The sequence below is a fragment of the Phocoena sinus genome, chromosome 19, assembly GCF_008692025.1.
Source record: "Phocoena sinus isolate mPhoSin1 chromosome 19, mPhoSin1.pri, whole genome shotgun sequence".
Taxonomy (NCBI): Eukaryota; Metazoa; Chordata; class Mammalia; order Artiodactyla; family Phocoenidae; genus Phocoena; species Phocoena sinus.
Window position 1 is genome coordinate 40788114 of NC_045781.1, and position 25111 is coordinate 40813224.

Sequence of the window (25111 nt, forward strand, 5' to 3'; positions counted from 1 at the left end):
CTTGGATGCAGGGGCCCTGGGTTGTGGTCTTGCCTCCCCTGTGGCTCTTTGTGACAGCCATGGTCTGTGGCCTGCTCTGGTTGCTGGGCCTACCCTGTGCCAGGTGCCTCTCCCCAGGATCAGCTGCCCAACTTGGCCTCAGCACACGCAGCTGTGTGGGAGTGGCCAGTCTGAGTGGCGGCAGCTGTTCCCAGTCCCTCTGGGAGGGCAAGACTGGGACAGTAGGGGTAGCATTCTTAAGGCACCGTCCCTCATCTCTGGCAGAAATGAGGGGAAGCTGGGGAGTGGCAGTGTGACCACCCACATCGGCTTCCTGCAGCCATGCCTCACCTGCAGACCTTTGAGAGCTGGACTTACCTTCTCAGCATGGACCTGTGCTGCTGCTGCCCGGCACAACAGAGGTCAGGGAGAGCCGTCCCCTGTAGCCCAGAGCCCTGTCCCTGCTGGCCACATGGCCTTCCTGAGGTTCAGCAAGGAGGACAGTAGGATTTGGCTGACATAACCCGGTGCTAAGTGTGACGTGACCTTTGGCACTCAGTCCCCAGCCCCATCTCTTTATCTCCAAGGAAGCGGGAGGAGCGACCTCAGCACCCTGTCAGCTGTGAAGCCATCAAAGCAGTCGCCGAAACCCTCTCCATTCCTGTCATAGCCAAGTAAGCCTCCCTTCTTCCTCATTTATTTTTTTATGCCTCACTTCACTCAGAAGGGATTTGAACTGACAAATAGAAAATGGAATGCAATAGCATCAAAAAATGACTGTAAGAGAAAAGAAAAAAAGGGTGTGACAAAAATGAACTTGGCAGTGAGGCTGAGAAGGGCCCATTGTGTCCCTTGGCCTCTGGTGAGTGGCCGATGTAGGTATGCAGTAGACAGGGGCCCAGGACATTCCGATGCATGGGTTGAGGTGGGAGTGTTTATGGAGAGCCAGAGAGTGGCTGCTGAAACAGGCCCAGGGGAAGGTGACATCACACCCAGAGTTAGGTGTGTAGGGTGTAGGGTGAGGCGTCTCAAGCCAGAGCACAGAGAGCCATGGCTCAGGAGCATGAGGCAGGTCACAGACCAAAGCCCAGATGAGCATCCTGGACAGTGACATGACCAGAACCTAGACTGGCAGGTGTGAGGTACCGATGACCAGCCCAAAGGCTTAGCAGTAAGACAGCAGTGTCCTGTTGCCACTGGGGAGCTGGCCTGTGTGGGCCAGTCGGGAGTCCAGCTCAACCCTGTACCTGCCTGATGGCAGGTTGGGAACAGAGAAGTTCTGAAGCCCTAAAGCCCTGACAAAAGGCATGCCTGACTGGAGGGAGGGACGGGGGAGCTAAGGGTGGGGTGGTCCCCAGGCCAAGGGGTGTTAGGGATGTCTTGGAGAGAGGGTAGGGCTACTCAAGACCCTGGACCCTGTTGCTGCTGTTGCCACCTGAAGGGGGTTCCCCCACCCCCATTCTCACACACAGTGCTGTCTCTGGGCTGAGGCTGCTGCCCGGCTCCTAATGGAACAGACAAAGAGCAGTTTCCAAGGGGCTGCAGGGTGGCTGAAAGGGAAATTGCAACCAAACCGGGCCTCCTTCCTTCCTCTCATGAGCACCACTGCGTCTGTTCCCTCTCTAGGGTTTTGACCCAGCCGTCAGTGGGCATATAGGTGCCCCAGCCTGGGGGTTTTCCTGTGATCCCTGTATCCACGTACAGACCCCGCCCTTCGGATGTGGGCCAGCTTTAGCCACTGTTCAGGATGAGGGGGAAGGAAGGTAAACGCTCCGGAGTACCTCTTAAGTGCCAGGCACGGTTTGGACTGCTTTATTTTGTTATCTCACTTGGTGCTCCTGACCCCACAGTGGGGTGTGTGTTATAATCTCCAGTGTCCCGAAGCTCTCGTAGCTGAAGGACTTGGCCAAAGCCACACACTGAATAAATGGCAGATTTAGGAGTTGCCTTTTTCTGAAATTGCTTGTACAAGGATGGGGATACTGCTCACCCCACTGTTGCTTTTCAGTGGAGGATCTCACGACCACATCCAAGGATATTTGGATATAGAGGACTTTCGACAAGCCACGGCAGCTTCTTCAGTGATGGTGGCCCGAGCGGCCATGTGGAACCCATCCATCTTCCTCAAGGAGGGTCCACGACCCTTGGAGGAGGTCATGCAGAAGTACATCAGATACGTATGTCTATGCACTTTTTCAAAACAAACATTTCTCACTGTCTGCCACATTCCTGCAGAAAGTGCTTTGGGTGAGCCCCCAGCCCCCAGCAGCTCTCCTTTTCTTTTCTTTTTTAAAAAATTTATTATTTATTTATTTTTGGCTGCGTTGGGTCTTCGTTGCTGTGTGCGGGCTTTCTCTAGTTGCGGCGAGCGGGGGCTACTCTTCGTTGCAGTGCGCGGTCTTCTCATTGCGGTGGCTTCTCTTGTTGCAGAGCGTGGGCTCTAGGTGCGCGGGCTTTAGTAGTTGTGGCTCACGGACTCAGTAGTTGTGGCTTGCAGTCTCTAGAGCGCAGGCTCAGTAGTTGTGGTGCACGGGCTTAGTTGCTCCGTGGCATGTGGGATCTTCCCGGACCAGGGCTTGAACCCGTGTCCCCTGCATTGGGCAGGCAGATTCTTAACCACTGTGCCACCAAGGAAGTCCCTCTCCTTTTCTTTTTAGTGTAGCATAGCATTGGGTTTCCCTGGCTGCAATGTGGAGAGCAGGGTGCTGGGGAGGCATGGCCCTACCATTGCCCTCTTCTAAAGCTTTCAAGGTGTGAGGATCATAGCAAGGGCTTCTGGATCCAGGATGCTGTTGGGACCCCAAACACATGATATCTTTCTCTTAGTCTCTGTCACCCCCTGCCCCCCTACACATACACACGCATGCACAATGACAGTGGTGTCTGTGTCACTCATGCCAGTGGGTTGGCACCAGAGGAACCACAGCCAGGAGGAGCCATTGTAGCTGTTGTGAGGACAGATTCTCTCCGTAAAGACGTGTCAACTGGTCGTCAGTCATAGTCACTTCTAAAAGTCTTCTCTTGCTAATTCCCAGAATGCTTTAGCCTCTGACTTAGGAAATAGCCTAACTTTGACCCTCTCCTCAGGTAATAGCTTTTTCTTCTCACCCGGGGTTTGATGGTAGTACCCGGGCATTTCCCTGTAAAGGAGTTTTTTGACACCTGCACTATTTCCTTGGCACTGCCCTGGCACCCTGTGAGACTCTGACCAGCTGTGCATGTCTTTCGGCAAAGATAGTGAGTGGTCCTCAAATTCCTCAGTGAGTTGGGCCTGAGCATAGAGTGCAGCCCTCACCCTGAGCAGACTTCCACCCTCCTCTTCAGTCCTGGAGCTCCTACCCACCTGGGGGGTCAGGAGCTTCTCAGATCCTCAGGCTACCATGGGCAGTTGTGGCTGCCATGACATGTGGGTGTCCCCAGGGCTGTGCAAGCTGGGGGTGGTTGGAGGCCCTGAGGCCTGTGCCCAGAGTTGGGCAGCCTCTGTTCTAGAGCCTCTTCTGCTTGATGCTGCAGCCTTCATCCTCTTGGTTCTGGGTGTCCTGTTGGGCAGGTTGGCTCTCCAATGGCCTGGGTCAACCAGAGGCAAGGGGGGCTTAGCTCAGTCTAGGTCGGCCGGTTGGCAGGTCTGTGGCAGGGAAGGCACGTTCAGTAGTGCCAAGCTTGCTCACTGGCTGAAAGGTGATGTTATCCTTCCTTCTCAGCCTGTCCCTTGGCAACTCCTCAAGGGGGTGTGTTGGGCCAGAGAAAGGGAGCGGCTTTCAAGCATAGGCAGGGCTGCTTCTGGTCCAGCCAGTTGCCTTCTGTCCCAAACAAGCTGAATCAAGGCCTTGCTGCCGGCCGTGGCTTACCCACGTATCCCTTCTTTGTCCTGAACATGTGGTCGCACCTCCAAGGCACTGAAGACATAGGCCTTGCTGGAGGTATTAGAAGATTTGATAGGGGGCGAGACGGGGAGAGGGTTCTGGGGGGCTGAAGCACCCTTTACCCACTGCTCTCCTGCCTGCCCCAGCCAGGCCAACTTCCACTGGGTATCCCTGGGCAGTTGTCTGGCCTCCCTGAGCCTGCATTTCCCAGTCTGAGTAGTGGTAACTACTTGTTTAGCTCAATGAAGTGACAAGTACCACGTGCAAACCTGCTTGGTCAATGGTGCTGGGCTTTTCCCATGTTGGGAGAAATTGGAGACAGGCTGTTTAAGATGTGGGAGAGGCAGGCATTCACCATGGTTATAAGGAGTAGAAGAATCTCACCCCTGTCCCAGGGCTGGTCCTGCCACACCAGAACTTGGCTGTTCCCCACTCCCTGCCTTGGAAGATGCTCGGCAACAGGTCCTCTGTGGCAGCCGATGCAGGAGGAGCTCCAGGCGCATGTGGACCTTAGTCAGGCTGTCCAGTGGAGTGTGCTCCTGACTGTGGGTCTCAGTTGTGACCCTCAAGCATTGTGCCACTAACTAGAGGAGTAGATGGCCAAGATGGAGAGGGCTCTTTTATGGGGTCACACTGCCTCAGCTGCAGGCCCTTCTGATGCCCCCTTGGAGCCCCTTTTCATGCCATCAGAGCAGAGCTCAGGCCTCAGAGCCTGCCTGGGCAGCAGGGGGGCTCATGGCAGTTCTTCTCTCAGGCTGTGCAGTATGACAACCACTACACCAACACCAAGTACTGCTTGTGCCAGATGCTACGAGAACAGCTGGAGTCGCCCCAGGGGAGGTTGCTCCATGCCGCCCAGTCTTCCCAGGAAATTTGGTGAGAGGGGCAATGGGCTGTTCATCTGTCCTTGCAGACATTACCCAGACTTGACCCTGAGCCCTAAGCTGACTCTACCAGGGGACCCAGGACACAGCTTCTGGAGGTGGATGTGCTGGAGTGGGGAGGTGGTACAGCTTTGCCTCACAGAAGGGGGTACTTTCAAATCTTTAGAACTTTCCATCCCTGGACTGATCTCAGCAGCAGAATTTCGGGAACTAGTGCACTAGTAGGATGGAGGAAGGTGAGGGCTGGGCTTGGGAATCCCTGGGGAGGAAGGGGCTTTCCTGATAACAGATCTGTCACATGCCAGGCCACCAAGATCCGATGGTTAGGAGAGTTGGGGTTGTAGAATGGAGCCCCTGGCCTGAGCCGGCACCCACACCCCATCACTTTGCAGTCTGAGAGGCCACCCCTTGATCCTCTAGATCTGGTAGAGCTACAGCTCAGGTGGTTGACATTTGGGGCCCCTCACAACCTGGTCTAGTGCCTGTTCCCACAGCTCCCTGTCTGCCTGTGCTTGTACAGGGTCTCCTGCCTGAATGCTGTCTCCCCTGCACATTAGCTGTCTATACTCTCCTTCCTCCAGAGAAGCCTTTCTTGACTAGGCTTGCCCTCAGGCAGCCATCTTCATGAATGTCCTCCAGCCCTTAAGATGCTTCCTAGAGGGAAGAGCCTTGCCAGAACCTTCCTCCTCACCCTGGGCTTGTGGTATTCATTCTGTCCCTAGCCCATGTAGCTTAACCAGCTCGACCCAAGTATCTTGTGAACTCAAGAGGATAACTCTCAAGAGTATCACTTTGTAGCTCTGGCTGGTACCTCAGTTTAGGCTTGGCCTGTGTGTGGTCAGGGCGGGAAGTGGGGAACCAGTCAGTGGTCAGGCCTCCGTGTCTTCCTCCCACGGGCCTGCATGAGGACAAGGCTGTGCATACCCCCAGTGCTTGGTCAGTATAGCTCAACTCACTCACTGCTGGCTAGGGACACCTGCCTGTGTGTTCCTCCTCAGAAGAGAGGCTGCAGGTGGCCTTTGGAATCTACTCCACCCAGCCCAGCCTGCCCTCCAGTGCTCCTGCTCAGGGACCTGCATTCATTCTCCATCTGTCAGTTCAGGCTGATCACAGGGGTGTGTAGAAAGCACCTTCTGATGGCTAGGCCCTGGTGGTGTTTGGGTATATGTGGGGGGCATTTCTCAGTGGTGGGGCCCTGGGCTCCTACAGTAGTTTCCTGAATGCTGGCTCCACTAAGGGGCTTCCCCTACTCTGCTTGTCCCTTCATAGTGAGGCCTTTGGCCTTGGTGCCTTCTATGAGGAGACCACACGAGAGCTGGACGCCCGGCGGGCCAAACTCTTGGCCAGGAGCCCAGAGGAGGTGGAGGAGCCAGCTGAAGATACCTCTGGTATCATTAAGATGGCTGTCAAGTTTGACCGGTAGGTCTCCAGCTCGGCCTCAGCTTGGGCCAGGGCCAGTGTCCTCAGGTCTGACTGGGCCAGCAAGCTGGCTGCCGTCCATGGTTAATGCCAAGCTTAGGGACCACACATCTCCTTGGTTTGGATGCTTGTTCTCAGTTTTCAGCAACCCAAAGAAGGCACTTTGGAGAAGACAGTCGCTGAAAGCCCAGGCAGTGCTGTCAGGGTTGCACATGCTTTCCCAAGGGTGACTAAACTATACCTTTTTCCTGACCCACCCCTTCCCACAACTCAGGCTGGGGAGACTTGTCCCCTCTGTTCCTCAAAGTCTGTGTTTTCTCCTTGGCCCTCAGGAATTAGCTGCCTGCAGGGAGCTCCAGAATAGCAGCAGGACCTGAACCCTCACCTGCCTAAGCAGCCTACCCTCACTGCTCCTCGCTAGCCCCGTGGTGCCCTCTCTAGGCAGAAATAGCCTCAGGCCAGTTATTGCCTCAGACTGTGACTCAGCTTTGAATGGGGCCCTCATCCTTGTCTCTGCGATCTGGAATCTGAACCTTTCTGGGGTCCCCAGGCCCAGACCAGGAGTCAGTCTTGTCTGGCAGAGTCTTGGGAGGAGGGATGTAGGCACAGCTGTTGGGCAGTCATATCCAGGGAGAGCTCCTGGTGGGAAGCTAGAACATGGCCTGACTCTGAAACTGGAGTCCACTGTGCCCAAGGCAGCAGCAGATCACCCTGACACTTGGTGGACATAATCAGGGTGGGCCCTGAGCTAGATCCTGAGACCACTGTATGGCTACCTGTGTCCCCACTCCCACCCACTCCCTCCTGATGTTGTCTTGAGAGGCAAATTGTACCTTCCTTCTTGGCTGTTGAAGGCTGTTTTCCAGGCTGGAGCTCAGAGTGCTGGAGTTCACTTCCCATTCCAATTCCCCAAACAACTGAAGCCCATCTTCCCTTTAGGTAGAATTGAGGCCCCAAGCCACTGGTGGGACAGAAATGGGAGCTCAAGGGAATAGGTGCAGGAGTCCTAAGGCAGGAGTTTGCTGTCTCATTCCTGCAGCTCCTACCAGGAACTGAGTAGGGCCCCTGCTGAGGAATGGAGTTCTCATGGTAGGTGGGCCCTGACATCTTTCCCTCCTTCCCTAGGAGAGCATACTCACCCCAGATCACCCCCAAGATGTGCCTGCTGGAGTGGTGCCGGAGGGAGAAGTTGGCACAGCCTGTGTATGAAACGGTGAGTTCCTGCCTGTGGCCTGCCCTGCATCCAGCCCACAGCACTCCCACAGCTAGTGCCGCCACCCCCAGTCCACCCACAGCTCGTACGTGCACTCCAGACTGCTTGGCTGGAGCCTGGCTTTGCCTTCTTTGCCTTCTAGCTCCTTCCCTTTGACAGTGGACCTGTTGTGTAGTTCTGGCCACTTTCATAAAACTGAACTAGAGGCCTAAGTAAGAGGCTGCTTCAGCGAGTCCCTTCCAGTGGCATTGCTTAGGCAGGAGAGACTTCTCTGGAGAGGGCCAATTGGCTTAGGAAGGACGTTCAAACCTAAAAGTTAGACTGACATGTTTTTGGATCAGGCCTCAGCCAATGGGGCACAGAATTGGGCCCCATGTCTGGGGCCCCTCAGGGGAAACTTTGAGACGGTCTTGCTTCACTTTCTTTGGTCCCCATGGCCTGTTTAGGTTGCCTAGTCTCTTTTGGACTGGCCTTCTGACCTCCAAGCTTGTATCTTCTGGGCCTTGGGTTCCCTTCTGCCAGAGTGACTTTTCCAAAACGAATTTGCTTCTGTCCCCCTTGCTCACGTCCTCATCAGCTCCTCAGCACCTTTGGGATCAAGCCCTACTACCTCAGCCCAGAGCACGAGACCCCCATGTGTCTTTCTGCTTCAGGTCACATCCACTCAGCTCTCTGTCTGCCACATCACCTGGTTGCTCTGCCAGGTGTACCTTCTTTGCCCCAGTCCTTGTCCCCTTTCACCGCTTTGCCATCTGGTGAACTCCTTCTCATTTTGGGGGACCTGGCCCACCCAGATGTCAGTAGGAGGAAGCTCCATAGTCAGATGCAGCTAAGGGCTCTGACGGACCTTTGCTTAGGTCCATGACAGAACTCCTGACACACTGGGATGTCACTGACTGTTTGTGTATCTACGTTTCTTCCCTGGAAGATGCACTAGGCACTTCTGCTGGGGAGGAGCATGTGATACAGGTAGCCTTCATTTGATTTAGGTGGGAAGTACTTCCCTCCAGGGCTTGGCCCTCTTGCTCTCATGCAGCCATCCCTGATTCCTTTGCACTCTCTGTACCAGGTTCAACGGCCCCTGGATCGCCTCTTCTGTTCTGTTGTCACTGTTGCTGAACAAAAGTACCAGTCCACCTTGTGGTGAGTTTCCTTATCAGTGGGCATGAGGCTTGTCAACAGGGCCTGATCCTCGCATTGGCCTGGGAGGGTTAGGGGGATGGTGTACCTGGGCAGTGGCATCCCTGAGTGATGACCCCTTCCCTAGTTTTGTCAGAATCTCTGCCAAGGGCGTGTAGAGTCAGGCCTCCCAGACTCTAGTCCTGTAACGAGTCTGCCTGTCTCCCTGCCTTATTGCCCCATGCCTTGTCTGCCTAGGGACAAGTCCAAGAAACTGGCGGAGCAGGCTGCAGCCATCGTCTGTCTGCGGAGCCAGGGCCTCCCTGAGGGTCGGCTGCGTGAGGAGGGCCCCTCCTTGCACAAGCGCAAGCGGGAGGCCCCTGACCAAGACACTGGGGACCCCAGAGCTCAGGAGCCAGTCATGCCTGGGGAGCTGTGCAAGAAGCCCTTTTTAGCCTTGGCAAGTGGTAAAGAGAGCCCCCTGGAAGGCTGGTGACTACCGTCCCTACCCTAGTCAGCCCCTCCCTGGGCCTGGCCCTAGGATGGCTATGGGTGCAGAGCATCAGCCAGGTGCCACTGGACAATTTGCTGCCACTGCTGACAGGAATTACGAGGTTCTGGCCTGGGCCAGCAGCCTGGAGCACAGGCCAAGGGATCCCCAGAGTACCCATCTCCTTTGGTGGGTCTGAGTAGCAGAGCCAAGTTCCCAGTGACCTCAGTATTTTCTTTGAAAACAGGAGCTTTTCAGGTGGCACCTCCCCAACCTGACATTGGTACAGTGCAATAAAGACACCCTTCACCCTTACCCATGGCTGGTTGCTTCAGCCTGGCACCTTTACACATGGACAGATGTCCTGGCATAATTATTCTGCTTCCACCCTCTGTGCAGAGCTGGGGCTTTCTAAAACATTTCTCCTACCCATCCTTACGAGTCTAGATGGAGGTGGTGGGTTGGTTATCACCTTTAATGCTCATTGGACTTGAGTTGAGCCAGGAAAGTCCAAGAAGCCCATTCTCCTGATGGTAAACCTGAGGTACTGGCCGTCAGTTGGCTTTCCTGATGAGAGGTGATATGGAGTCTGGGGAATTGATTAGGGTATCTGGTGCGCTAATAAGGGACCAGCTCAGGTGAGGGGGGGTGCTGGGTCTGACCCCAGCTAGAGCTCAGACCTGTGAGGTGCCTGCTCTGAGCAGAGGACACTGGAGGCTGCTGATGGCAGCAATTTGGGGCCCTTGTGATTGCCCGCCCATGCCACTGCCCACCCCCCCTTCTGCCCCCACCATCCCGTTCGGGCCGGAAGGAAGTGGCAGATTCTCTTTAATTTCCTTCTGGCAGTGAGAAGCAAACAAACAGCTACCACATCTTATGGGGCCTCCCCCCCCCACCACCGCCGCCCACTTACTGGGAGGGGCGTTCTGACCAAAGGTCCCTGCCCAGCACCACCTCTGCTTCCTCAGCTGTAAACATGCTGCTTTTCCTCCCCTTTTCAAAGCTCTGTGAGGAGCGGGGGATTCCCCTCTGGGCCAAGGCCTTGTTTCTCCCATCTACTCAGGGTCAGGCCCCTGTGCCAGTCAGTACCCCCAGCCCTGATGACCTGAATCAGGGGTTGGGCAGGTAAGGCCCCTGTCTCAGTCCCGGAGCAGCCCCTCCATGAACCCACACTTGCTCTTCTTTTTGCAGATAAGGATACCAATACCAGTGGCCTCCCAGAGCCCATCACTCTTTGACCTTGGGCAAGTCACTTCTAGTTCTTGCTGGGCCCAAGGGCCCTTCTCTGAGTGGGATCAGCTGTCCTCTTCCTGCTCGAGGCTGGCTGGAGGATAGTCTCGCCCTATGATAGCGGCACTGTGCAGCTAATGGGGTCACTCCATACCGAGGCTGCCCTAACTAACTTCCCAGACCAGTGCTTCCAGAGACGGAGCCCCACCCAGGAGAGAGACTGAGGCTTGGTTCAGTCTCAGCCATCAAACTTTAGGCACAATTTATTTGATTTTTCTTACAAAAAACTGTTTCAGTCAAAATGTCCCCTTTGCCTTTCCTCATACCCCAATTGGAACAGGACAGACAGAGAGGCCCCAGTGGACCCCTCAGGCATCCTGAGCTAGTCAGAACTTGTGGGAGGACCCTGTGTGGGCCAGGTACCAAGTCTTAAGATCCACTTCCCTGTTGGGGTTGGGCTCTGTCCTCAGACCTCTTCTCCCACCAGTGTGGTTTCCCTGGGTAAGCCCCTTCTCTGGAGGGGTCACATTCATTTCTGGGCTATGGGGAAGGAAAGGCAGGGGTAGAGGTCAGTCGCTAAGATAGAGTTTAGAGTGTGGGGACTTTGAAGGCCCAGGAAAAGTAGTGGGGAAAGGGTTAGTCACAGGGGAGCAGGTGGGGAGGGGCTAGTGTGTGTTCCTTGACTGAGGACGTCTGGCAAAATCCTGGTTGAATATGTTGGCCCTCAAATGGTCTTGCTTTAGCACACCTCAGTGATGCCTGCCCTGGTCTCAGAGAGACCTGCCTAAGAGCTGGGACCAACTGGGAGGGCCCAGTCAGGTCTGAAAGCTCCACCCACTGTTCTCATCATGCCCACATTAAACTCAGGCCACTTAGATGCCCAAATCCCTCTCTGGTCTGGTAACCACCATACTTATCCATCCATTCCAGCCACCCTGATTGAGGACTTCCTCCTAGCTCATCATATTTTGGGGACACATGGTTTTGATATGAGCACAAGAGGGAGGGACAAGGCTGGAGAGGATGGCAGGTCTTCCGAAGGCCACAGCAAGCAGATTGGACTTGGTGCAAAGATGGGTGGGTCATCTCTTGCCCCTGCAGTCCTGCATACTCAGTCCTTCCAGGTGTCACTCCTGCTCAGAACTCCTCCATGGCTCTCAGTTGCCCCCTGGATCAAGTCCAAACTCCTCAGCCTAGCGCTTGAGGACAAAGTGCTGACCCTGTCTTCTCAGCACCATGTGCTGACTTCAGCAACTAACTTTCTTCGATTGTAGTTGACTGGTCATATCGCCTCTGCCCAGATTGAGAACTGCTCAAGGGCACTCCTTGTGTCCCCTCTGGCCAGCCTGGGCATGGGGGTAGGGAGCAGGCACAGAGGAAAAATCAAACAAGAGCTTGTGTTGGGGGGATGTGTGCCATGGAGAGGAGGAACTTTTCTAAACTCTGACTTTCCTCCAAGGCTCCTATTTGCCCTAATGTGGAACAAGGGGGGCTGGACTGAGCTAAGCTGTACCATTCCATGGCTCAAGAGGCCACAGGAGAGCCTTCAGCGATGAGAATTCAGGGCCAGGCCTGTGGCAGCTGATGAAAGGGATGGTTTTCCTCAGTCTCAAGCCTGGCTGGCATGCACACAGGAGGGAGAGGGGACCCACACAGTCCTTGTCCACCAGCCTGGCCAAGTCTGGGGTTCTATCTGTTGCACTGGGTCCCTGGGCCTCCTGGTTTCACAGGGCTCTCAGAAGGCTGGAGGTGAGTCAGATGGCCTCCTGCCACCTAATAGAGCTTTGGAGCTGACCTGACTAGGAGCTTATGGGGGAGGTCCTGGACCTGGCTAAGGAAAAGGGGTAGAGAGAGTTTGTATACTGATGTCTATGTATTGATTCGTCACAGCCTGCAGAGCTCCCAGCCACTGCTGCCTTTCTTACGAAGGTGGTAACACTCCTCCTGCAGTTGGTGCCCACCCCCTGCCTCAGCCCTCATCACTCCAGGTTAGGGTTCTCAGTTTCCTCCAGAGCAGAAACCTTCCCCAAGACATGAGCCCCTTTAAGTGTTCTCCAGGTGCATGGTAGCTGGGAACACAGATGCATCGCTAAGCATTTGATGAATGGGTGAATTTTTCAAGCCACCTATAGCTTCTCTGGTCCCCTCCCAGTGGTGGGGCTGACGGGCCCATGATCTCCCTCTTGCCTTCCCCCCTGGCCTGGCTGGCTGAGCCCCTGGTTCAGGTAAAGTCATGTGTCGAGGGCAGAGGAGTTAGATGAAGGTCCATTTTCTCCATCCAGATGATAACCTGAAAGGTATTGTGGGAGGGTGGTAGGGGGCACACATCCCAAAACTGCATCGTTTTATGAGGAGGAGAGGTGAGCTGGCTAAGCTTCTGGGGCCTTTTACTATACTAAGGGTCATGTTACATGTAGTACCAATTGGCAGACCAACCATCTGCCTGGGGCCGAAAGTTGTAAAGTTAGTGTGGAGTTTGGGCTCTAAATTCCACGCTTAGGCCCTCAAGGTTGGATATCCTTTGAAGGCAGGACTGCTTATTGGAAGGCTATTTCACCCACTTAATACCATTTGCTCCCTCTCCTTGACTACTGTTATCTCCTTCTGCCTCTAACCTTCCCCTCCCCCACTCCAATCCAGAGATTCAGAATTCTGAACATGGAAGTCTCCTGCTGGAAACCCTTTTGTGGCTCCCTCCTGCACTCAGGATAAAGTCCAGATACCTTGCAGTGGCTTGCAGTATCCTGCCCCTTCATCTGGCTTTACCTTTGGCTTCTGTTCACTGCATGTACTCTCTGGTCTCCAAGTCTTTGGAAATCTGTTCTCTGCCTGGAACCATCTTTCTCACTTCTTGCCCATCTCTCCAATTCTTAGTTAGCCTTGTGGACGCCTGCAGCCTGGGAGATTATAAGCCTTCTCTGAGCTCTTGGCACAGCCCTAATCTCTTTGCACAGTGATTATAGATTTGCTTGCCTCCTCTCCCTGATGCCTGAAGGGAGATTAATTTATCTGCCTCCCCAGGTCCAGCACAGGTATGGGTACAGAGCACAGGGCAGGAAAAGTTTTCTGACCTCAGGGGTGAACCAATCCAAGATAAACGTGTCAACGGCTCTGTATGTTCCCTGTCCTCCTGACCCTAGGCCTAGTTGGGCTTTACCTAGGGCTCCCTGGTACCTCAGGTTGTCAGTCCACATATTGAGACATCTCTGGAGGGTGCTCCACCTTGCCCTCTTCCAGCGGCTTTTGTGGACAGCGTGGGATGTGCCTGGGCTCTTGCACCTGCACCCGAGTTTCTGAGACATAGCAACTTGGTTCCTCTGGCAACACACTTCTAGGGATGCTGTGCCCTTCGCAGCCTAGAGCTAGAGGAGTTGGTCACCGCCACCTCTTCCAGCTCTCCGTCCACCCTGTGCTTTGGAGGAGCCCTAAGTAAACAAGCCAGGCTCAGCGTCCCTGGGCCAGGCCTCCACCCCAGGGCCCAGGAGGAGGCACCTTGGGTAGTCTCCAGGCAAGACAGGCCCGCTGGGGAGGGGCAGAGCGTGAAACTGTTCTGACGCAGTGTCATTTCCTCCCCCCTAACAGCCACTCAGTTTGGGTAACACAATCCCTCCCGCTTTAACCGATGTGCGCCGGGACGCAGAGGTCACAGAGCCCGTTGAATGGTGCGAGTTCACGACGGGGTTTTCCCGTTCAGTCGGCCTGACTTATAGCAGGGACAGACCCTGCCCCGGGGGCTTTGCCGAGGCCTCGAATGCGCCGGCTGTCCTCGAAGGAGCAGCTGCCAGGCCGGCTGACGGCGAGCAGACAAAGGCTCAGCCAGCAAAGCGCGGGCCCCGCCCCGCAAGGGTGGGTCTGCAGCGACTGGTAGCTCAGACTTGGGCCTCATTGCGCAACCCAGGTTTCCTCCGGCTCCGCCCCACCTTAGCTGGAAGCCCGACCCAGTCCCAGCCTTCTCGAGACTCCGCCATTAAGGCTGGGGTAAAGGAGTGAGGGAGTGAGTGATGTCCACGTAACCCTCCGGGGCGCTTTTACTTTCCCCAAACCCAGCCAGGCAGGAATAACACTGCAGCTGCGTGTCACCGCACCCTTAACCCCAAGGCTCTTGGCGCCCCTTCCCCAACGTGGGGTCTGTCTAATAAGGCAAGCGATCTCTGGCCGGTGGTGGGCCCCTCAATATAATTAGAGGGCTATCGACCTCACACCCTGGTACCGGGTCCTGGCTTAGAAGGAGTTGATGCAAACTACGACTCCCAAGAGGTAGTAAGGCTAGCTGGCTTTCCATATTCACGTGACTTCCTTATCCTGGAGAGGGAGTCACGCGGTAGGCCGGTGAGGGGGCGGGGCCATCGGGCTCGTCCGCGGCGCCAGTGGCCTATGGGCGGCCGGGTCAGATGGGCGCGCGGTAGGGGGCGGGACCGGCCTCGCGGCACGGCGCGGGAGCGCGCAGGTAGCGGCCGCTGTAGGGGGGCGGAGAATATCGTCTAAGGCGACCGTGGCAGCTTGGGCATCGACGACTGGCAGTGGTGGCGGCTCCTGGTGCGGTTCGGCGCGCGGCCAGTTTTAGAGTTCGGAACGGAACGCTCGACGTCGCGGTCCCCGCCCGGAAAGTTTGCTGCGGAGCTGCAACCTCCTGGCCGGCGCGGCCCGGCATGAAGCGGCGCTGAGGAGCCGCCGCCGCCGCCGCCGCCTGAGGAGGAGCCGCAGCACCCTGGGCCACGCCGATGACTACTGCAAACTGTGGCGCCCACGACGAGCTCGACTTTAAACTCGTCTTTGGCGAGGACGGGGCGCCGCCACCGCCGCCCCCGGTCTCGCGGCCTGCAGGTGGGTGCCGGGCGGGGCGGGAACGAGGAGCGTCAGCTCTTCTCGCTCGCAAGAGCTCGCCCCCTCCCTGCCTGGTCCCTTGGTTGTCCCGGGTCTGGTAACATCGTGTGTGTGTGTGTGTGTGTGTGTGGGGGGGGGGGGTGAGTGTCTGGTAACATCGTGTGTGTGTGTGTGTGTGTGTGTGTGTGGTGATGTCTGGTAACATCGTGTGTGTGTGAGTGGTAACGTGTGTATGTGTGTGTGGGGCGGGGGGTGAGTGAAGAGCGTATTTAAACCGCTGAGGAGGCGTGTGGGTCGCAGCGACGTGGAAGTGGCCGCGGGCTAGGCTGGAAGCAAACTAGTGGGGAACTGGACTCCGGGACGCCTGCGGCCAGTGGACGCCCGAGGTTTGGAGGCCGAGGGTCGGGGTCGCTGCCCAGGTGGCGTCTGGTTGTTGCTGCTTTGCCAGCGTGGTGCGGAGGAAATGTCCCTGTGAAGTGTAAGCAGGTTTGGTTTTTCATCTATTCTAGGTTTTAAAAGCAGTCTTCATTTGAAAGATGCGCATTCTGGAAGTGCAGGAGCTCTCTAAAATTCGTGCACATGTCTGTTTAAACCTACTCTGCTAGGAGAGTTACGCTGTAGTGTTAACTTGCACTTGTGCAAGTTAATGGCCCACATTTAATTCGAAGTGTAACTATAACGGGACTTTTCCGAAAACTGGGTTTCTTTCTTTTTGAGCTAAGTGTTTCGGAAGATATTTAAAAGTGGGGTGCCGTGTTTGTAATTTTCCTAGAAAGTTCTGGAAGTCAGTTTTTAAGAAAAAACTCACCTCGGAAGATGTTTTAAAGGAGATCATGAGTTGGGTTTTAAAGAGAGCGTGAAAAGCTGGGCACCATAATGTTTGGAGGTCAGACCAATCAGGAAATAGGAACAGGATGGTTGGGGACTCTCCTGTGACCTGGTTTGGAATACTGTGGTTCATTAAGTTCAGTTTCCTTATTACTTATGCAGGTGAACTTCAAAAGGGAGATGGATAAGACTAATCCCCTTTTATTTTTTCCGGTGTTAGGTGAATTACTTTATGTTCATATTGATGTTCAATAGACTGTTCTGTAGGGTTGCACTGAAAAATATCTGAACGTATGGCATAAGGATTCTCTGGGAAGTATTTGTATTGTATTATCAGCCCTGTTAGTCTTTATATGTTAGATGTCTTTCTCAACATAGTAAATAATTTACAGTAGTTATTTGTTGGCTGCGTTTTTTTCAATTCCACTGACATCATTTGAGCACCTATTATGCTCAAGGTAGTGTTAGGTGGTGTTATGATGGATGCAGAAAGAACTGAGGCCCCTCAAGGAGCTTGGGAAATGGAATGGGGGGCACATAACCCAAATAACTGTGCTACTAGGCTGACTGAATGGTGGTGCAGCTTATAATAGAGGTAGAAACGGGGGGAGAGTGGCGTTGGTGGAGAAGGTTGCATTGAATTGTACTTAAATTATGGGGATTTAACAAAATAAAATCTTGTTTGAATGAGTATTTTCATTATAAAGAAGATAAACAGTTGATGATGTCAGCAAACCTTTATTGGGCACAAACTTGATTAGAGCACATTAAATACCAAATATATGATCAATAAAGATGTTAACCAAACATATGAGTAATAAAGGATTATCAAGTAGGAGTTGTATGTACATCCAAAACATTAAATAACATTTAAATGCTATGCATACAGCTATTTAAGGAATGACTTTTGCCATAAAACCCCTAAAAAAACATTTTGATATTAAATGGGTCTAGAGGAGTTAAGGTTTGAAACTTGATTTACAACTGATTTTCCCAAAGTTAAACTTGAGCAGTTTTATTTGTGACAAAAAGTCCACTTTAAAGTAGTCTATTTTTTTTTAACATTTTTATTGGAGTGTAATTGCTTTACAGTGGTGTGTTAGTTTCTGCTGTATAACAAAGTGAATCAGCTATACATATACATATATCCTCATATCTCCTCTAGTAGCTATTTTTGGTAAATTAAAAAAAATTAGGTTGAAATACACATGACATAAACCATTTTTAATTGAATGATTCAGTGGCATTTAGTGCATTCCCAGTGTTGTGCAGTCACCACATCTAATTTCAACACATTTTCATCACCCCAAAAGGAAATCCCAAACCCACTAAGCAGTTGCTCCTCATTCTCCCTTTTCCCCTTCAGGTCCCTGGCAGCCGAATCTCTAATCTGGGATCTGTCTCTATGGATTTACCTATTCTGGATATTTCATATAAATGGAATCATACATATGTGACCTTTTGTGTCTGGCTTCTTTCACTTAGCATAGTGTTTTTGTGGTTCATCCATGCTGCAGAGCATCGCAGTACGTCATTCTTTTTTTTTTTTTTTTTTCCCGGTACGCGGGCATCTCATCGTTGTGGCCTCTCCCGTTGTGGAGCACAGGCTGCGGACGCGCAGACTCAGCAGCCATGGCTCACGGGCCCAGCCGCTCCGCGGCATGTGGGATCTTCCCGGACCGGGGTACGAACCCGTGTCCCCTGCATCGGCAGGCGGACTCTCAACCACTGCGCCACCAGGGAAGCCCCGTCATTCTTTTTTAATGACGGAATCACGTTCTATTGTATATATACTCCAACTTGTTTATTCATCCATGGATGGACAGGACATGAGCTGTTTCTACCTTTAGGCTATTGTAAATAGTGCTGCTATGAACACCTAGCAGCTAATTTTTAAATTCTATTGAAAAGGATGTGCTATTCAAAACTAAGGTTTCAAAGTTATTTGTCCACAAAATTAATTTCATTTTTTAAATAAATCCATTTCTTTTTTAAAAATTTTATTTATTTATTTTTGGCAGGCTTCTCATTGCGGTAGCTTCTGTTGTTGTGGAGCACGGGCTGTAGGCGCACGGGCTTCGGTAGTTGTGGCCACTTGGGCTCAGTAGTTGTGGCTCGTGGGCTCTAGAGCGCAGGCTCAGTAGTTGTGGCGCACTGGCTTAGTTGCTCCGCCGCTTGTGGGATCTTCTGGGACCAGGGATCAAACCTGTGTCCCCTGCATTGGCAGGCGGATTCTCAGCCACTGCACCACCAGGGAAGTCCCTGATTTCATTTTACTATGCATAATTATGAGTGTGTAGTTTGAAGGAACTAAGTGGATTAACTGACCTACATTTAGGATGGTAAGATGAAGTAAAGCGGGCCATGAGAGTAAAATTGCTTACTAGGATTCAGATCAGTATTGGGTCATATCAGTGAGTTTACTTGTTTCTGAATTCTCTTCCTCACTGAAGCAGAACATTCCGTGAGGGCATTGATAATGTCTGTATCTTGTTCATAGATGCCTAGCACAGTGCGTTTAACATAGTAGGCATCCAGTATTTGTTCAGTTAATGAAAAAGTACCACTTAAGTTTTGAGTCAGTCCTTAACGGTTTTTTTGTTGTATTTTGGTGGTAGGGGAAGTTTATGAGACTTGTTTCAGTTCTTTGACTTTTATTGGTCAATTCCGTAAGACAGCAGATCTTGGTAATTTTGGGCTGCAGGTTTTCCTTCTCTCTCAAGGCTTAAGAGTACTTGTATCACATCTAAATTTCCATACAGAAGATTTTTGAAAAATATTTGGAGGTGGGGGGTGATGGTGGAGACTGAGAACAAGCCAAGGGGCTGAATTTAGTGAATATCCTAAGCAAGCTTGTTAAAGTACAAATTAGATGATTTGACACTTGATAAGTTCAATTTGTTGTGACTTTTTTTTTTTTTTTTTTTGTGGTACGCGGGTCTCTCGCTGTTGTGGCCTCTCCCGTTGCAGAGCACAGGCTCCGGACGCGCAGGCTCAGCCGCCATGGCTCACGGGCCCAGCCACTCCGCGGCCACCAGGGAGGAAGCCCTGTTGTGACTTTTTTTTAACATCTTTATTGCAGTATAATTGCTTTACAGTGGTGTGTTAGTTTCTGCTGTATAACAAAGTGAATGAGCTATACATAAACATACATCGCCAGTAACTGACTTTTTAAGTTTATTGCTTACCAAGGTGTTTTGAGATTTTTCCATTAAAGAAAGTTTAAGATCCTAGTCTTTAGCTTTTTTTAAAATAGGACAGTGTTAACTGATTTTTTTCCAGTTAATAATGAATCAAAATACTATGTTTACATTTCTTTTACTTAATACCTAGTTTCAAAATGAAGAGCTACCTCAATAGGAAATAGAGAATATAAAATTGGTAAGTGTTTAATGTATTTCATTAATATTATTTGCCATTATATTTTGCCATTATAAAGGGCAGTTGCTGGTGCTCTAGTGTATTGATTGTATATCTCTAATTTAGTTTGATGTTGTAATAATCTTTGTGTTTCAAATTCAAAGTTTCATTCTCAGAGTTTGTTCATTACTAAACATTGACTTTTTTGTCCTGAATGAGAGTCACTGGGAGGAGGGTGTGCTATGTCTTATCTCCTGCTGCTTTTTGAAAGGGGAGAAATATCTTAGATACAATATGTATTTTTGTAAGAAAGTTACTTTATGATAAGTGTAGTTTTATCAGATACCAGTTTAGTATACACCTTTTTCACATAAAGTTGAGGAAAAACAATTTTAAAAAAAAATTAAAAAAATGAAGTTAAAAAAAAAAAAAATGAAGTTGAGGAACTTTTTCTAGATCATTGTCCTAATCTTTAATCTGTAGTGTTCTACTTTGTTTAGTGCTTGGACATCTGATTCTGTTCTTTATAATTTACTGTCTTTTAGATAATTTCATTTTCTCATTTTTTGGTTTTTATTGATAATTTATACTCAGTGGTTTTGTTTTATCTTGTTTTAAATGAGCTAATATATTTAAAGCTCTTAGCACAGTCCTTGGCCCAGTGGTACTCATTAAGTGATGGTGGTTAACATTTTTTTAAAAGCACACAAAAACTGACGATAGATTATTTTTTTATTTCCTCCTATTTCCTAGACCTTTTTCCTATACTAAACTAAAACATTTAGAGAGTAGGGGCAGATGAGAGATCCTGTCTTTTAAACCTTTCTTAGATGAGTTGGAATATTTGTCTTAGATATTTTTATTTTTTCCTCTTAATTCTATTTTCAATGTTACCTTCTTTCTCATATCTTACTAAACATAAGTACTGAAGGTCACTTGCTTTTAATTACGTTTTTCTACTTTCTTGAATTAAGTTGTTACTAAGTATGGTGTGAAGGATGGTTAATTTGCTAACCATACTAAGTATAATTGGATATTTAAATCAGTATGAAAAAAGAGAAGTTGCTTGTATGGTTTCCTGTAGAAATTAATGGTGTGTTTGCACGGCACATTAGATACTTAAAGGAAGATTTGATTACTGCTGAACCTTACTTTCATACCATAGGTCAGCTTTTTTTTAAGACTCGAATGCAGTGAGAATATATAAGTGATTGAGTCAGTGATAAACATTTTACCATTTCACTTGGAAAAATAATATAATATTCTGTTTCCTTGACACTTTTCCTGATAGGGGTAGAGGATGCTCCTAAGGGTATTAGCAGAATTTTGTGATGGAGATTAGTGAATAAATGTGTTTTAGTGAGTATGGGGAAAAATTGAGGAAAAAATTTCAATGTCATACTGTTTTGTTAAAACTTTATCATTATAAGAACATTGCTATACCTGTGCTTTCTTAGATTTTCCCATTTGCCAATACAGAAGGGATATTTTGGCATATATTCTAAACTATTAGCAGAGGTAATACTGTAGTTTTATTAGATGATATGAAAATTAAAAGTTGGCATTATGTACATTGCTAAGAAATTGTGGGGGTCTAGTAAGGCCTGAATCTTAAGTATTTAATGGCATTTGAGATATTAACTTAAGGTAAATTGTAGAATCAACTTCTTATTATGACTTGCCTTTCTGTGGCAACCAGTAAACCTCACCTAAAATTACCGTATTTTTATTGAAGTATATCCCAAACTCTGCTTTTGTGTCTTGCTCTGTATTTATTTTTTCAATGAAGTGTGATCATGAGGACATTTTTGGTTAGAAATTGTGGAGTTTGTTGTTCTTCAGAAAAAGTAATAAATAAAATACTAATATATAAAATGGAATATTTTAAGAGAAGATAATTAGTTGTGTTATTGATTGTGAAGTTTAACGCCCTTTACTTTCCTTCTTAGAATTGAGTAGTTGGTGATTCAATATGGTGATGTTTTATTTTAAGTAAGAGGTGGGGTTGAGAAAGCCAGAATATATTGAAGTCAATTGCATTACTCCTGAGAGTTAGGAAACCTGAGTAGGTTGAGCCTCATTTGATAGTAAGCAGTAGTTTGACTGCTCACAGCAGTAACATAAATAAGGGAGGTGTTGTCTAAAGCTGTCCTGGTGGGTCAGGGGAGTAGACACAGCAGACTTGGCAGTAAGCCTGGCTTCTAAAACAAAATCCAAGTCATCAAATTTGCCCAGGCATGCCATATGAGGTTCAAGTAACAGTGGAATTTAAGAGGAGTGAGTTTGTTCGGTGAGGCTTAGGAGAGTCACAAGCAGTAGCAAGCTTTTTTAACAGCCATAATTTTAGCTCAAACATAGCATGAGTCTGCATATATTTCAGCATTTCTGGTAATGTTTATATAATTATATTGCATGACTCTCACCTGTTTGCCTGAATTCGGTAAACTTGAGAAGAAAGGAAAAATTAGACCTGTAATATTTAAGCAGAATGTTGTATGAATTGTCTGTGAATTGATAGCTGACATTTAATCGTTGGGACATTTCTGGTTAACATATTGGTATTCCTGTGTGTAAGGGAAGTACATCTTTATGAAAGCCTGAAAGTCTCAGGTACACTGGAGAAGTAACTTGAAGGCTTCATTTTCCTACAAAATGTACAGTTTCCATATGTCTTATGTTTCAGAAGCAGGTGAGATTTTTAATATTTTAAAATATGTTTTCAGTGTCTTAAAATTTTTATATTTCTTAATTTTGTATTAAATTTTCATCAGCTTTGCTGTTTAATTAGAAAATAGGTAGGATTATATGAGCTTTGAAATTATAACTTTTTTCAATAATGTTGACTTATATCACATGTAAAAATATTTTGAAAAACATTTTTTTCCATCATTGGCCAGAACACTTTAATGGACAGTTTGTGAGTTTTATTTATTTATTTATTTATTTAAAATTTATTTATTTATTTATTTTTGGCTCTGTTGGGTCTTCATTGCTGCGTGCGGGCTTTTCTCTAGTTGCAGAGAGCGGGGGCTACTCTTCGTTGTGGTGCGCGGGCTTCTCACTGCGGTGGCTTCTCTTGTTGTGGAGCGCAGGCTCTAGGCGCGCAGGCTTCAGTAGTTGTGGCACACGGGCTTAGTTGCTCCGCGGCATGTGGGATCCTCCCGGACCAGGGCTCGAACCCGTGTCCCCCACGTTGGCAGGAGGATTCTCAACCACTGCGCCACCAGGGAAGTCCCCTAATGTTTATTAAGTATTGTCAATCTCTTAAACTTTTAAATTTATGATGAAATGAAACTAGAGAACTCGATCTTAATTTTAAGATTAGATTTTTAATCTTACTGTATAATTAGTAGAGATTAAGTCACAAAAATATCACATATATAAATCCTTTTGATTTGTAAACATTTCAGAGCAAAGAAGATCTGAAATTTATATCTTACATTTTGTGAATCATATTGAATACTAAAGGAATACAAGTTTTAACCTTGTCCTTTATATAAGGAAAGTCTTTGGGGAAAATATAGAAAGTTTTATCTAAATGTTACTTTTTAATTTTTTTATTGCTGTATAAGCATTTTAAGGAAACTTGATATTTCGTCTGCCATCAACACTTCCTTAGAGTTTTTACTTCCTTTTAGTAAAGGTTGTTCAATAAAGAATGGCATTCAGAAATTATTGAAGGTAGATGATAAATGTATGGGAACTCATTATACTATACTCTCTATTTTGTTTTCTTTTTAAAATATTTATTCATTTATTTATTTGTTTGCACCAGGTCTTAGTTGTGGCAGGTGGGCTTCTTAGTTGCGGCTCGAGGGCTCCTTAGTTGTAAAATGCAAACTCTTAGTTGAGGCATGCATGTGGGATCTGGTTCCCTGACCAGGGATCAAACCCAGTCCCTCTGCATTGGGAGCGTGGAGTCTTATCCCCTGCGCCACCAGGGAAGTTCCTCTTTATGTTTGAAAATTTCTGTAATGCAGAGTTTTGAAATCTTTAGACCATGATGCAGAGTAAGAAATACATTTTATGTTTTGAGCCAGCACACACATACATGTTTATACACAGAAAACTGAGATAGAAGTTTCAGTAAAGTAGCATTTACCTTTACTCTGGCATTACCCTCACATTTTCTTTTTCATTATTTTAAAACATTGTTGGTCATGTCTTACTAATAGATCACTACCTTCAGTTTGAAAACCAGAGCTCTAGGAGATGGTTTCATAGTTCTGATTATATTAAAACTATTAGGTCATTGACAAGTTCTTGTTACTCAAGCCATATTTCCCATGTCTGTAGTTCTTTAATACATTTTTTTTTTTTTTTTATAAATATTTCATCTTAAATACTGTACTTTTTTTTTTTTTTTTTTTTTTTAAATATTTATTTATTTATTTATGGCTGTGTTGGGTCTTCGTTTCTGTGTGAGGGCTTTCTCCAGTTGTGGCAAGCGGGGGCCACTCTTCATCGCGGTGCGCGGGCCTCTCACTATTGCGGCCTCTCTTGTTGCGGAGCACAGGCTCCAGACGCGCAGGCTCAGTAGCTGTGGCTCACGGGCCCAGTTGCTCCGCGGCATGTGGGATCTTCCCAGACCGGGCTCGAACCCGTGTCCCCTGCATTGGCAGGCAGACTCTCAACCACTGCGCCACCAGGGAAGCCCTAATACATTTTTTTAAAATTATTTTTTATTGTGGTTGCCGAGGCAGGGAGGGAGAGGGATGGACTGGGAATTTGGGCTTGATAGATGCGAACTGTTACATTTAGACTGGATAAACAACAAGGTCCTACTGTATAGCACAGGGAGCTATATCCAGTCTCCTGGGATAAACCATAATGGAAAAGAATGTTATAAAAAGAATGTGTATACGTATGTAAAACTGAGTCACTTTGCTATAAGGTTGGCACAACATTGTAAATCAACTATACTTCAGTTAAAAAATTATTTTTTATTGAATTAGCTTATTGCTGTCTTTTAATTAATTAATTAATTAATTAATGCCTGCATTGGGTCTTCGTTGCTGCATGCGGGCTTTCTCTAGTTGCAGCGAGCGGGGGCTGCTCTTCATTGCTGTGCATGGGCTTCTCATTGCAGTGGCTTCTCTTGTTGCGGAGCGCGGGCTTCAGTAGTTGTGGCTTGGAGGGTCTAGAGCACAGGCTCAGTAGTTGTGGTGCACGGGCTTAGTTGCTCCGTGGCATGTGGGATCTTCCCGGACCAGGGCTCCAACCCTTGTCCCCTGCATTGGCAGGCAGATTCTTAACCACTGCACCACCAGGGAAGCCCCTATTGCTGTCTTTTTATTGGATTAGTTGGTTGATAAATTATGCCACTTCCTGAAAATGAGTCATGTCTTCCCCTTTCTCTGCTCTATGGCGAAAATCAAGTCTTGGTCACCTCCTGTTTGGATTTGTGTAGTTTTTTCTTCACACTTTATAACCCCCCAAATAAGTTTTGAAAGTCACAGCTAAGATCATCTTTGATTCCTGCTCCCTTGTGTCTGTAACTTGTGTCTTCACTCGTTTTCCTCATTGTGCTTTACCTTTTTATTTTTTATTTTTTGGCCTGCGTTGGGTCTTCATTGCTGCACGCAGGCTTTCTCTAGTTGCAGCGAGCGGGGGTGGCTACTCTTTGTTGCAGTGCACAGGCTTCTCATTGCGGTGGCTTCTCTTGTTGCGGAGCATAGGCTCTAGGCGTGTGGGCTTCAGTAGTTGCAGCACGCAGGCTCAGTAGTTGTGGCTCGCAGGCTTAGTTCCTTCACGGCATGTGGGGTCTTCCCGGACCAGGGATTGAACCCATGTCCCCTGCATTGGCAGGAAAATTCTTATCCACTGCACCAACAGGGAAGTCCCCTGTGCTTTACCTTTTTTATATCCCTTACTCTGTACGTTAGTATCAAGTTCATCATCT

General features: G+C 48.9%; 2 protein-coding genes across 10 annotated transcripts in view; both read left to right on the forward strand.

The window, feature by feature from the left end:
- The window catches only part of DUS2 (dihydrouridine synthase 2), a 41573-nt gene extending 32250 nt beyond the window's left edge, over positions 1 to 9323 (forward strand). For 3 of the 4 annotated variants that reach the window (XM_032613981.1, XM_032613979.1, XM_032613980.1), the window contains 7 exons: positions 567 to 653; positions 1988 to 2156; positions 4597 to 4718; positions 5996 to 6145; positions 7271 to 7358; positions 8428 to 8501; positions 8736 to 9323. In XM_032613981.1, coding sequence (XP_032469872.1) covers positions 567 to 653; positions 1988 to 2156; positions 4597 to 4718; positions 5996 to 6145; positions 7271 to 7358; positions 8428 to 8501; positions 8736 to 8973 — 928 coding nt within the window. In that variant the 3' untranslated portion in view covers positions 8974 to 9323. The remainder of the gene's footprint in view (positions 1 to 566; positions 654 to 1987; positions 2157 to 4596; positions 4719 to 5995; positions 6146 to 7270; positions 7359 to 8427; positions 8502 to 8735) is intronic. The other variant, XM_032613978.1, reaches the window with a different exon arrangement.
- Positions 9324 to 14581: 5258 nt separating this feature from the next.
- The window catches only part of NFATC3 (nuclear factor of activated T cells 3), a 129824-nt gene continuing 119294 nt past the window's right edge, over positions 14582 to 25111 (forward strand). For 5 of the 6 annotated variants that reach the window (XR_004347023.1, XR_004347024.1, XM_032613967.1 and 2 more), the window contains exon 1: positions 14582 to 15021. Coding sequence is in view for 4 of the 6 variants with exons in the window: in XM_032613967.1 (XP_032469858.1) it covers positions 14919 to 15021 (103 nt within the window). In the remaining 2 variants the exon portion in view is untranslated. The remainder of the gene's footprint in view (positions 15022 to 25111) is intronic. The other variant, XM_032613966.1, reaches the window with a different exon arrangement.